At 39.7% G+C, this 13,860-nt stretch overlaps 1 protein-coding gene across 1 annotated transcript; it reads left to right on the forward strand.

Moving 5' to 3' along the window:
- The first annotated feature begins 12,080 nt into the window (after positions 1–12,080).
- LOC113906474 (histone H3.3C-like) lies at positions 12,081–12,986 on the forward strand. Its single transcript, XM_027564663.1, has one exon. The coding sequence runs from the start codon at positions 12,154–12,156 to the stop codon at positions 12,544–12,546; it is 393 nt and encodes a 130-aa protein (XP_027420464.1). The 5' UTR covers positions 12,081–12,153; the 3' UTR covers positions 12,547–12,986.
- The last annotated feature ends 874 nt before the right edge of the window (positions 12,987–13,860 follow it).

Below are 13,860 nucleotides of genomic sequence, written 5' to 3' on the forward strand. Positions count from 1 at the left end.
TAAGAAAAAAAAAGGGCTGCTGCTTCATGATTTTTTGAGTATTCACTTATTGAATGCCTGCAAGAATAAGCTAGGCATGTGCTAGTGGCTGAATCCAGAGAGGTGATTTGGATGGCACCAGAGCAAGGGAGGAAGGAAGCGTTCTCTCCAGTCTATGCACAGGAAGGATGCTTTACAGCTCACAAAGAACATCTATTACTGTCTCCTCTGATCCCCACATCAGTCCAGTTTCAGATGAAAGCCATAAAAAGCAGGTGCTGTAATCCATGTTTTCAGTGGTAGACAATGAAATTTAGACAAACTTTCCAAGAGTCACAACTATGATGAGTGATGCATCTGGGACAGGAATGTACTTGCTTGCTGTTGACAGAGTTCCCTGAATCCCTGAGAACCACCCAAGACTGAGATAATGTGCTGCACCTTTGAATCAAGAGCTCCCCTCCCCTTACTCACATTCTCAAATCCTCCCACCCCAGGTTTACAGTGGGTGAGACTTGAAGCCCCGAGGAGATGTCTGAGCCAAGATGACAGTCTACATCCTCTTTCAGAATGTTGCCTCCATGTTTCAATCCCTGATCCATATACAGGAGTTTCCTCCAAATAAATCCCCTCTAAAGGACCAACATCACTGATTCGATGGACATGAGTTTGAGCAAACTCTGGGAGATGGTGAAGGACTGGGAAGCCTGGTGCGCTGCGGTCCATGGGGTCACAAACAGTCGGACTTGACTTAGTGACTGAACAGCAACAAAGGACCAGAGGAAGTTCAGCTGTGGCCATCCTCCCCAGCATCTCCACATTGTCACTGTCTCACATGATACCTTCACAATGACCAGGTGACCGCCTCAAGTGACCAGTGAGTGGTCTGTTTGGTCTGAAGGGCTCTCGAGATGGCTTCTGAGCATCAGAGGGCTTCAGATCAGCCATCAGATGGCTTCACAATGGCCTAAGCCAAATGTCCCGCTCTGCCAAGAATTATCTCTGCCCACTCTGAGTCCACCTGCTCTGTCTAGACTAGTGTGTGTTCCCATGGACAAGTGTGGCATTTCAGAGTGAACACTTCACTTCAAAAATTGAATCCCAGCCTCACACATTATTGCTCTCTGATTAAGAAAACAAGTTATGTGAGAGGAAAGTTCAGTTCAGTTCAGTTCAGTTGCTAAGTCGGGTCCAACTCTTTGCGACCCCATGAATTGCAGCACGCCAGGCCTCCCTGTCCATCACCAACTCCCTGAGTTCACCCAGACTCACGTCCATCGAGTCAGTGATGCCATCCAGCCATCTCATCCTCTGTCGTCCCCTTCTCCTCTTGCCCCCAATCCCTCCCAGCATCAGAGTCTTTTCCAATGAGTCAACTCTTCCCATGAGGTGGCCAAAGTACTGGAGTTTCAGCTTTAGCATCAGTCCTTCCAAAGAAATCCCAGGGCTGATCTCCTTCAGAATGGACTGGTTGGATCTCCTTGCAGTCCAAGGGACTCTCAAGAGTCTTCTCCAATACCACAGTTCAAAAGCATCAATTCTTTGGCGCTCAGCCTTCTTCACAGTCCAACTCTGTGATGCTGTGATGTCTGTGATGCTGAATGTCTCACTGACTTTAGATCTAGGTATATGTTTGAGCAGCCTGGACCAAGGCCTGTCTGAGAATGGACGAGGGCTCAAGTCTTTCTTCACCAAAATCCAGTTTCTATAAACTCATCCTTCTATAGACCCTGTAACAGGGTCTATATTCCCATATTCCCTTTGAGCGTCCCTTCCATATCCTCGGCCTGAACACCTCATCCCAGGACTCTCTTTGAGTACTGCAGACAGACACTCCTTCCCTGAACCAGTTGCCAAATGTTCATTCCTTAATGCAATGGCACTGTCCCTTCTTACCACACTCCCAGGTAACACCCAAGCAGCCTGTGATCTTGTCCTTATCAACCCATGGAAATCCTGCCTGGAAAGTCCAGTTGCTTTCCTTTTTACATTTCTCCTGATAATATTTGGTTTCAGATTTTGACATATACATTCAGAAGAGTTGAGCTGTAATTTTCCTTTTGTCAAGATTCCCCTGTTTCGATGAGAGCTGTGTGGTGTTTCTTGTGTCTGTGCTCTGCAAGAGTGTGTACAAAATTGGCATTAGGAATAGCATATTTTTCTAAATTTAGGAAAATATTTGAGGCAGCCAGCTTGACAGCAGAATTGTAAAAATACCTTAAGTAATACAACAAAGCTGTATAATAGACTTATAAGTCTATAGAAAAATTACAGTGGCAGAAATGGGAAAAAAAGGTGAGAAAAAATATGTTTTCACTCAAAGTTAATCATCCATTTGAAGAAATAACCTGCCTTTAGAGTATCAATATAAACGTACCTCCAAAATAACAATTCAGATTTCCCATTTTCAAACACTTGAGGTGTGAGGGTGACAGCTTCTCATCTGTCACTAAATTTGAATCTCACAGAGTGACAATTGGAATGGAACGTAGGATGCGCATCATCACATTACCATGGAAACCAGTCATCATAGAACTTTCAGAGTGAAGGCAGCCCTGCTCTGTGCAGACTGTTGTGTGTTTTCATGGATGAGTGTGGCATTTCAGAGTCAACATTTTACTTCAAAAATTGAATCCCAGAACCACACATTATTACTCTCTGATTAAGAAAACAAGTTATATGAGAGAAAAAGACCTCCCCAAATAGAGTTGCTACTGAAATTTTCAAAGTGAAGAGAAAAAAACGAATATGTTGAGAATAAAAAGAAGTTTCATTCTTGGTGGAAATACCATTTTTACTATTTCTGAGTCAGTAGACATTTGTTTATCAAACAACTAAAATTTTTTTCCAGATGAAAGCAGCAATAATAGGAATTCAACTGTAAAATGTCACATTCTCTCTGAGCATATACTTATCTAATTACATTAATCCTTGTCTTATTCGTTATCACTTTCTTTTTCTCTGAATGCAACTGATTTTGTAGATTTGATTATGCCTCAGTCTCTGTGTATTCATTTAAAAAAAAGTCCCTGTCATTGTGTATGCACAAAACTGTGTAGTCAATGAGCTAAAATAATAGTGTATTTTCACCAGTGGGTTGAGTAAAAATATATAATTAAATCTTTCCTATACAAAGAATTTTGGATAACCCAAAACTGTAGGATTAAATATATGTTCTGGCTCAAAATTTAACACCTAATCACACCATTCCTGTGTTAGGTCATGAAATTTAGCTATGAAAAGGTAAGTAGCAGCCCCACCCCCACCTCCAGCCTGGTACAAATGAAAATTCTAGAAGATGAGAGAATTGCCATGTTTAAAACAAAGCAGGTAGTGTTCAAGTTTTGGAATGCTGTAGTACAAATCTCTATCATTGCTGATGCACCACAAAAATCTGCAAGAAATCAAATGGATCATTAATGAGGTATATAACAAGAAGATAGATGGTGTCATATTTTCTCCAGGATTGCCCTATCTCAATTGCTGTTCCTCAGAGTGAAGAACAAGGAGGCAAAAGAAGAGGTAAAATAATACATCTCTAAGTTAAGAATTTTATTGCTTCCCAGCTTGGTAGAAAATATATGTGCTGCTGCTGCTGCTGCTGCTAAGTCGTTTCAGTTGTGTCCGACTCTGTGCGACCAGGCTCCCCCGTCCCTGGGATTCTCCAGGCAAGAACACTGGAGTGGGTTGCCATTTCCTTCTCCAATGCATGAAAGTGAAAAGTGAAAGTGAAGTCACTCACTCAGTCGTGTCCGACTCTTCTCGACCCCATGGACTGCAGCCTACCAGGCTCCTCCGTCCATGGGATTTTCCAGGCAAGAGTACTGGAATGGGTTGCCATTGCCTTCTCCAAATATATGTGCTACCATGTATAAAATAGGTAACTAATGAGAACCTCAGTTCAGTTCAGTTCAGTTGCTATGTCTGATTCTTTGCGACCCTATGGACTGCAGCACGCCAGGCCTCCCTGTCCATCACCAACTCCCGAAGTTTACTCAAACTCATGTCCATTGAGTTGGTGATGCCATCCAACCATCTCATCCTCTGTCATCCCCTTCTCCTCCCGCCTTCAGTCTTTCCCAGCATCAGGGTCTTTTCAAATGAGTCAGTTCTTCACATCAGGTGGCCAAAGTATTAGAGTTTCAGCTTCAGCATCAGTCCCTCCAATGAACACCCAGGACTGATCTCCTTTAGGATGGACTGGTTGGATCTCCTTGCAATCCAGGGGACTCTCAAGAGTCTTCTCCAACACCACAGTTCAAAAGCATCAATTCTTTGGTGCTCAGCTTTCTGTGTAATCCAACTCTCACATCCATACATGACTACTGGAAAAACCATAGCCTTGACTAGATGGATCTTTGTTGGCGAAGTAATGTCTCTGCTTTTTAATATGCTGTCTAGGTTGGTCATAACTTTTCTTCCAAGGACCAAGCATCTTTTAATATCATGGCTGCAGTCACCATCTGCAGTGATTCTGGAGCCCAAGTAAATAAAGTCAGTCACTGTTTGTACTGTTTCCCCATCTATTTGCCACAAAGTGATGGGACTAGATGCCCTGATCTTAGTTTTCTGAATGTTGAGTTTTTAAGCCAACTTTTTCACCTTTTTCACTTTCATCAAGAGGCTCTTTAGTTCTTCTTCACTTTCTGCCATAAGAGTGGTGTCATCTGCATATCTGAGATAACTGATATTTCTCCCAGCGATCTTGATTCCAGCTTGTGCTTCATCCAGCCCAGTGTTTCTCATGATGTACTCTGCATATAAGTTAAATAAGCAGGGTGACAATATACAGACTTGATGTCCTCCTTTTCCTATTTGGAACCAGTCTGTTGTTCTATGTCCAGTTCTATCTGTTGCTTCCTGACCTGCATACAGATTTCTCAGGAGGCAGGTCAGGTGGTCTGGTATTCCCATCTCTTTAAGAATTTTCTAGAATTTGTTGTGGTCACTGTATAGCATAGAGAACTCTACTCATGCTCTCTGGTGACCTAAATAAGGAAATCTAAAAAACAAGGGATATATGTCTAGGCATAGCTGATTCACTTTGCTGTACAGCAGAAACTAACACAACTTTGTAAAACAACTACACTCCAATAAAAATTATTTTTTAAAGAAAGAAAAGTGTGTGTGTAGATAGGAAACTTGAGGAATGAAATAAAAAAGTATTAGGGAATATATTATGAAAAATATACTTATCTGAGGAGAGGAACAGCATTCAAAAGACAACACTGAAAAACAGTTAAGATTTCCATTCTTGGAAAATGATGGGAACAGAGGATTTCCCTTCATCCTGCCACCTGAGTATCTGTGGTAAATGAAGAAGACATGAATAAACACAGGAAAAGCCCTGAGAAAAATGCTTGTCAGAGTGTCAGTGCTATATCACTGCTCAATTACTAAATCTGGAAGAAATACAGACACGTAACAGTTGTTGCTTCCAGATACAAACCCAGGAGAGGAAGGAAACAGATTGCAGTGTATGTGCTATGGAACCTCCTGAACTTGCACATTTGTGTTATTTTTCTTGCTCTTAAAGTAATTTTTAATGAACTAACCTCCAAAATTGTGGCATTGAATATTTGTTCATGGTCACAGGGCAAGGAGTTTACACAGGGTACAGTGGGAAAGGCTCTTTTCTGCTCTCTGATCCTGGGCCCTCAGTAGAGAAGGCTCTGGGCTGAGGGATCAGGACAAGTAGAAGCTAGAATCCTCTGGAGGTAACTTCACTCCCATGTCTGCAGTTGAAGCAGGATTTTCTGGAGCACTTCCATGATACCTCCCCAACGTGGCCTGGACTTCCATGCACCAGGGCAGGCTCAGGGCAATCAGACCTCTTACTTGGTGGCTGAGGGCACCACAGGGAGTAACTTGAGTGGCCATAGAGCCTTCTTGCCTTTTCAAGCAAAACCTTGGCTGTTGTAATGTGTTATTTCCAGGAGATCAAGAAAAAAACCTGTCTGAAGTCAAGATGAGTGGACAGACAAGGCCCTTTTGATAAGGTCCTCATCTTGTCCTTATAAATACTTGAGGGAAAGGCAAAACTAAGCCAGAGAAAAATCTGAAGACTTGATAAGAAATGCACTGCTGATCGTCTTATAGATTTGTCAGTTACTGTGTGACACTTGATGAATTATTTCATGATCAGGAACATCTGAATGAATTAAGTAGCAAAAAAAAAATCTTTACACATTCCCTATAATACCTCCTTATTAATACCTGATTTACCATTCTACATTTTTATGAGAAATAAGTACACTAATGACCATAAGGCACAGCTTCTGAATGTTTTTATATATGAAATAATATAATGACTATTCTTACAATGGTAAGAGTATGAGGGGCTGGAAATAATATTTAGGCATGCCAGATTTCCTGTTGGCTTAAGATCCCACCCAGGCACCTCCATCCCTAAATACATGTGAATGTCTGCTTATTCTTCATTTTCCTGAATAAAGTTAAAGAAACTTTATTAAAAGTAGGACTTTCCTGGCGGTCCAGTGGTTAAGACTCCACACTTCCACTGCAGGGGACACAGGTTAGATCCCTGATATGGGAACTAGGATACCACATGCTGAGTGGTGCAGCCAAAATAAATACATATGATTTTTTAAATGGTGATATAAGCTATAGGGTATTAGGGTTGTAACCAAACCCATTAGTGAGTACCTAACATAATTTATTTCTCACTGAAAAGATTTCCTATGGAATATAATTTGCTAGCTATGAGAGTGTAATCAAAAAGGTCTTGGTTTCAGTTTTAAATCTAAAATTTATCAGTTATTATGTGACACTGTATAGATTATTTCATGATTTTTGCCTGAGTATTTTATATGTAAGATTGAATTAACCATGTCGCCTACTTTCAGCAATGTTCTGAGTATTAAATGAGATTTGTTTAAAAGCTAATTTCAGTTTTGGTGCGTGTTAGGGATTCAATGAATCAGAGCCAGTAAATAGCTATAAAACAGTGACAATGGTAGCAACAGTAGTAGTAACAGTACTCAACAATGCCTCAACAGTATTGCAAGTATAGTAGTATAGTATTGCAAGTAGTGCAAGTATACCTTTTGCACTATACACTGATATTGTGACTAGATAGTTAATTCTTTGATTGTCTTTTTTCAAACATGATATCTTCACATGTAATGTGGTTGGCTGAAGTCTGTAAAGTGTTTATATCTGTATTCATCCATAGATAATCTAATAAATTTAATAATTTATTTATTAATAAATAAATAAATAATTTAATAAATTGTAATTCCTTTCCTGACTAGTAAACACTATGCTCTTTCGCAGCCTGTGAGTTTATTCTCTACTCTTTTTATAAGATAGATTATCAGAGAGAATCTTTATGAGAAACAATCACCAAAAAAAAATAATAATTCACTCTTGTTATTTGGTTGCTCAGTCATGTCTGACTCTTTGGGACCCCATGGATTGCAGCATTGACAGAATTCACCCTTGGATAACACTTTGTTCTTTTTGGAAGCATGGTTAACTAGAGTAATTTTAGAAATATTCAATATGGTAGAACTGAATGATAACGCATGAAGAAAAACAGAGTATTTAAAAAAGCCTTTATTTATGACTTTTCTAAGTAGAAATTCACCAAATAACTTGATAGAATTAATAGAAAAATAACATTATCTTACCAGCATGAAGTATTAATAGCCAACCCAGTGTTGGGACTGAAAGGCCAAAAGGATAGTACTTGATACTTGAAATTACCTAAATAATTTACTAAATATAGACATCTGTTTCTATATATATCAAATTTATGTAATCACATAGGAATTTGAGGCTATATCTTAATTAAAATTCTACTTATTAAAGCATTTATATTGAATGAAACAGTATAAAACTAAATATTCAGTATCTGAACAGTCTTCCTTGATAAATGGTGCTTCAACAGCTAGAGAACCTACTCAACAGAAAGGAGGTAAGATCTGCAGAAAATATAATCTGAGCTTTAGATTTTTAAGTTCTAATAGGATCAAAAAGAATTTTTAAAACCTAGGAATAATCTTAACAAAGAAGATGAGAGATCTTTACAAACTATAGGACACTGATGAAAGAAATTAAGGATTACAAAATAAATGAAAACAAAAAGATACTCTATGCTCGTGAATTGGAAAAATTAATATTGTTGAAATGTCATATGTGAAACAAATCGCCAGTCCAGGTTCAATGCAGGATACAGGATGCTTGGGGCTGGTCATCTGGGGATGACCCAGAGGGATGGTACGGGGAGGGAGGTGGGAGGGGGGTTCAGGATGGGGAACACGTGTACACCCGTGGCGGATTCATGTTGATGTATGGCAAAACCAATACAATATTGTAAGGTAATTAGCCTCCAATTAAAGTAAATAAATTTATATTAAAAAAAAGAAATGTCCATGTTACCCAAAGCAATCTACAGATTCAATGTAAGCCTTACCAAAATTTCAAAAGCATTTTCTACAAAAATAAACCAAACAGTTCTAAAATGTGCATGGACCCACAAAAGACCCAAAGAGCTGAAAGAGTTTTGAGAAAAAAGAAAAGCTGGAGGCATCATGTTCTCTGACTTTAAATTATATTAAAAGTGATAGTAATCAAAGCAATTGATTTTATTGACTACGCTAAAGCCATTGACTGTATGGATGACAACAAACTGTGGAAAATTCTTAAAGAGATGGGAATACCAGACCACCTGACCTGCCTCCTGAGAAATCTGTACGCAGATCAAGAAGCAACAGTTAGAAGTGGACATGGAACAGTGGACTGGTTCCAAATTGGGAAAGCAGTACGTCAAGGCTGTATATTGTCACCCTGCTTATTTAACTTATATGCAGAGTACATCATGTAAAATGCCAACCTGAATAAAGCACAAGCTGGAATCAAGATTGCCAGGAGAAATATCAATAACCTCAGATACGCAGATGACACCACCCTTACGGCAGAAAGTGAAGAAGAACTAAAGAGCCTCTTGATGAAAGTGAAAGAGGAGAGTGAAAAGGCTGGCTTAAAACTCAACATTCAGAAAATGAAGTTCATGGTATCTGGTCCCATCACTTCATGGGAAATAGATGGGGAAACAATGGAAACAGTGGCAGACTTTGTTTTCTTGGGCTCCGAGATCATTGCAGATGGTGACTGCAGCCATGAAATTTCTTCCAAGGAGCCATGCTTGCTCCTTGGAAGATGACCAACCTAGACAGCATTTTAAAAAGCAGAGACATTACTTTGCTAATAAAGGTCCATCTAGTCAAAGCTATGGTTTTTTTCAATAGTCATGTGTGGATGTGAGAGTTGGACCATAAAGAAGGCTGAGCGCCCAAGAATTGATGCTTTTGAACTGTGGTGTTGTGGAAGACTCTTGAGAGCCCCTTGGACTGCAAGGAGATCAGACCAGTCAATCCTAAAGGAAACCAGTCCTGACTATTCATTGGAATGACTGATGGTGAAGCTGAAACTCCAATACTTTGGCCACCTGATGTGAAGAACTGACTCATTTGAAAAGACCCTGATGCTGGTAAAAAATGAAGGCAGAAAGAGAAGGGAATGACAGAGGATGAGATGGTTGGATGGCATCACCGACTCGATGGATATGAGTTTGAGCAAGCTCCGGGAGTTGGTGATGGACAGGGAAGCCTGGTGTGCTGTGGTCCATGGAGTCACAAAGAGTTGAACATGACTGAGCAACTGAAATGAACTGAATCAAAGCAATATTGTATTGACATAAAAACAGACACACAGATCAATGGAATAGAATAGAGAGCCCAGAAATAAGTTCGCACATCAGTGATCAACTAAAGGAGCCAAGATAAAGTGAAGAAAGAATAGTTTCTTCAATAAATGATGTTGGAGAAAATAGACAGCCACATGCAAAAAAGGTAACCAGACCCCTATCTTATGCCATACACAAAAATCAATGCAAAACAGATTAAATATTTGGACATGAGACCCAAACCATGAAATTCCTAGAAGACAATATCAGAAGTAAATTCCATGACAGTCTTGGCAAGAGTTTTTTGGATTTGACACCAAAAGCAAAAACAAAAGCAAAAATAAATGAGAAGACCACATCAAACTTAAAACCTTCTGCATAGCAATCAATTTTAAAAATGAAAAGGCAACCCATAGAATGAGAGAAAATATTTGCAAATCATAAATCTGATAATAGGTTAATATCCAAAATGCTTGTAATCATGCAATTCAATGGGTGGGGGGAGGCAATATGATTTTAAAATGGACAAAGGACGTAAATAGACATTTTCCAAAAGAAGACATACAACTGGCCAACAGGTACATGAAAAGGTGCTCAGCATCACTAAGCAACAGGAAGTACAAATTAAAACTGCAGTGAGATATAACCTCATACCTGTCCGAAAGCTTATCATCAAAAAGATAAGACACTACAAGTATTATAGAGGATGTGGAGATAAGGGAATCCCCGTACACTGTTGGTGGGAATGTACGTTGGTACAGCCATTATGGAAAACATTATGGTGTTTCTTCAAAATAAATTAAAAACGGAACTACAGTGTGATCCAGTAATTCCACCTCTGAGCGTTCATGCAAAGGAAATGAAAACAGGGTATCAAAGAGATGTCTCACTACCATGTTCATTGCAGCATTATTCCCATTAGCCAAGGTGTGTGTGTGTGTGCTAAGTCCCTTCAGTCATGCCCAACTCTGTGCGACCCTGTGACTGCAGCCTGCCAGACGCCTCTGTCCGTTGGATTCTCCAGGGAGAATATTGGAGTGGGTTGCCGTGCCCTCCTCCAGGGGATCTTCCTGACCCAGGGATCGAACTCTTGTCTCTTATGTCTCCTGCATTGGCAGGAGGGTTCTTTATAGAAGCAACCTAAATGTCCATCAAAGGATGAATGAATAAAAAGCCACACAAACATACTCAATGGAATATTAACCAGCCATGAAAAAAAGGAAATCCTTCCATTCTCAAAAACATTGATGGAATTTGGAGGCATTCTGCAAAACAAATAAGCCAGACTACATGCTATCACATATATGTGGAATCTGGGGAGGGGGTGGAATGTCAAATTCATATAAACAGAGAGTAGAAAAAATGATTTCCAAGGGCTAGAAGCTGGGAAATAACAAGGGAGTGGTAAATGTTACAGTGAATAGATTACAGTGACAAGATTAATAAGGTTTCAGGATCTAATGTAAAACATGGTGACTATAGCTGATAACACTGTATTTGTAACTGAAATTTGCTAAAAGTAGAATTTGTATTTTCAAATACAAAAAAAGATAAATATTTGAAGTGATGGATGAGAATTCCACCATGAGATACACTTTAAATATTCTACAGTTTTACGTCAATTATGCTTTAACAAAGCTGAAATTATAAATTTATAAATAAATAAAATTCAAAGAATGAGATGTAAAATCTTTTCACTGGCTTTTTTGCAGTCATTAGCTTAGTCATAATTTATTCTCTAAAAACATAACCAAACCAAGAAATACACTTCACATTTACTGAGACCAATTTGATCCAGACTCTGATAAGAACAGAAGTTGAAAACAAAATGGAAGATCTGATGGTGAATTGATACAAATTTACATACTAGCTCTGTAGAAATGATTGTGAAAACTCTGGCAAGACATTTGCTTAATTGGAATCTAAATTTTCACATGTATATATTTAAAATAACAAGAAAGTGTTGTAACCACTGAACTTGGGAAAGTATTTTGAAAACTGAGAAAAACTTCTATGGAAAGCAAGTGTATTATTTGTTTTGCATGAAACAAATAATAATCTGTATTTTATTATTTTGTTATTTACTGAAGTGACAGATAAAATGTATTGATGAAATGTATTTTACACATAAAAGGTATGCCCAAATGGCAGTGATACCTGTCTTAGAAAATTTTATCAATAACTGTATTTTAAGACAATATTTTAAGCCTAATCCACTATTTATGAATACATAGTCTTTCTAAAGTATTTCATACTCTTCAAGATTTTTGTTTTGTCTGATCTTTAAAAAACTGCCAGTCCATCAGGGTAAGGCTAGAGTATTTATTTAGGAAGAACACCCCGGTAAAGCGGTTTGGTTGTTCGTTGGAGGGGGTTCCGCGCTTCGCTCGGCTCTCCGTTGGGCAGCAGACGCGGCGCCGCATTCGAAGAAGTGGCCTAAGACTTGGGCAGCGGTCTCAAAGAAAATGGCCCGGACCAAGAGGACAGCTTATAAATCCACGGGTGGGAAAGTGCCCCGCAAACAGCTGGTCATCGAAGCGGCCGGGAAAAGCGCCCCCTCTACCAGCGGGATGACAAAACCTCATCGCTACAGGCCCGGGACCGTTGCCCTCCGAGAAATCCGTCCTTACCAGAAATCCACCCATTTTCTGATTCGGAAGCTGCCTTTCCAGAGGTTGGTGAGGGAGATCGCCCAGGATTTCAAAACCGACTTGAAGTTCCAGAGTGCCGCCATCCGTACGCTGCAGGAGGCTAGCGAAGCGTACCTGGTGGGTTTGCCTGAAGATACTAATCTGTGCGCGATCCATTTGGAGTTTCACCATCACGCCCCAAAGACATCCAGTTGGCTCGCTGGATAGGGGAGGGGGGCAGGAGGGGAGCTTTCAGTGAAAACAGTTTTTATGGTGTTTTGTAAATTCTGTAAAATACTTTGGCTTAATTTGTGACTTTTTTTGGTAGGAAATTGTTTATAATATGTTGCGTTTGTACTTAAGTTGTTCCATCTTTCACTCAGGATGATGGGAAAAGTGGCCCTTCACAGACCTCAGTTAATATGAGCACTGTTGCTCAGAAAAGACAAGTTGTTAATATGCAGAAGGGACGAGTGATATTTCTTGCTTCTCATGATGCATGTTTTCTGTAGGTTAACGGCTTGTTGGGTAATTATAATGGTACTAGAATTGATAAATCTATACTGGGTCCTTTTGCAGTAAAAGTGATTGACTTGATCCAAGTGTTTTTAACAGTTGGGGCTGTTAAGTCTGACCATACATCACTGTGATAGAATGTGGACTTTTTCAAGGGATGAAGATAAGTCTTAACCACCGCATAACTTGCAGTTTCCTTAAAAAAAAAAAAAGTAAACCTCGCAGCTATAGAATACACTATACACATTTATAATAGCTATTTTGTATATTGTAGAGTCAACATTTTAAAATTAAGTGTTTCACATTGACATGTTGGGGGGAGTCTTGCCATTAAGATGTGTGGGATTCAGAGTACAGTTGGTTTTCTCCTAACTAGACTGCACCTGTTTTCCTACATAGTTCAAGTGCTTTGCACATTATACCTTCTATCAGTCCTCATTGTACCACATGTTAACTAACCCTCTAGGTGATAATGCAAACACTGATGGGGGGATTGATTTATAAGGGCCCTAGAATATAATACAAGCCGAGCTATTCACACCAACCAGTCCATTCTGAAGGAGATCAGTCCTGGGTGTTCTTTGGAAGCTGCTGCTGCTGCTGCTGCTAAGTCGCTTCAGTCGTGTCCGACTCTGTGCGACCCCATAGATGGCAGCCCACTAGGCTCCGCCGTCCCTGGGATTCTCCAGGCAAGAACACTGGAGTGGGTTGCCATTTCCTTCTCCAATGCATGAAAGTGAAAAGTGAAAGTGAAGTCGCTCAGTCGTGTCCGACCCTCAGCAACCCCATGGACTGCAGCCTTCCAGGCTCCTCCGCCCATGGGATTTTCCCTGCAAGGGTACTGGAGTGGGGTGCGATTGCCTTCTCCAATATGACCTTTACTTTTACTTATTTATACACAAAATATGCTTAAATATTATTATATGTATAAAACCATACAGAAGCTAACATTAAAAATAAACCATCTTATAAGTGGACCAACAGCCTCTTATATCTAATCCTTTCACAGTATTTGCTGATTTTTTA

The sequence above is a fragment of the Bos indicus x Bos taurus genome, chromosome 16 (assembly GCF_003369695.1).
Source record: "Bos indicus x Bos taurus breed Angus x Brahman F1 hybrid chromosome 16, Bos_hybrid_MaternalHap_v2.0, whole genome shotgun sequence".
Taxonomy (NCBI): Eukaryota; Metazoa; Chordata; class Mammalia; order Artiodactyla; family Bovidae; genus Bos; species Bos indicus x Bos taurus.

What these genes read in the sequence shown, in the direction of transcription:
- LOC113906474 (XM_027564663.1), top strand. Translation starts at nt 12,154, where the DNA reads ATGGCCCGGACCAAGAGGACAGCTTATAAATCCACGGGTGGGAAAGTG.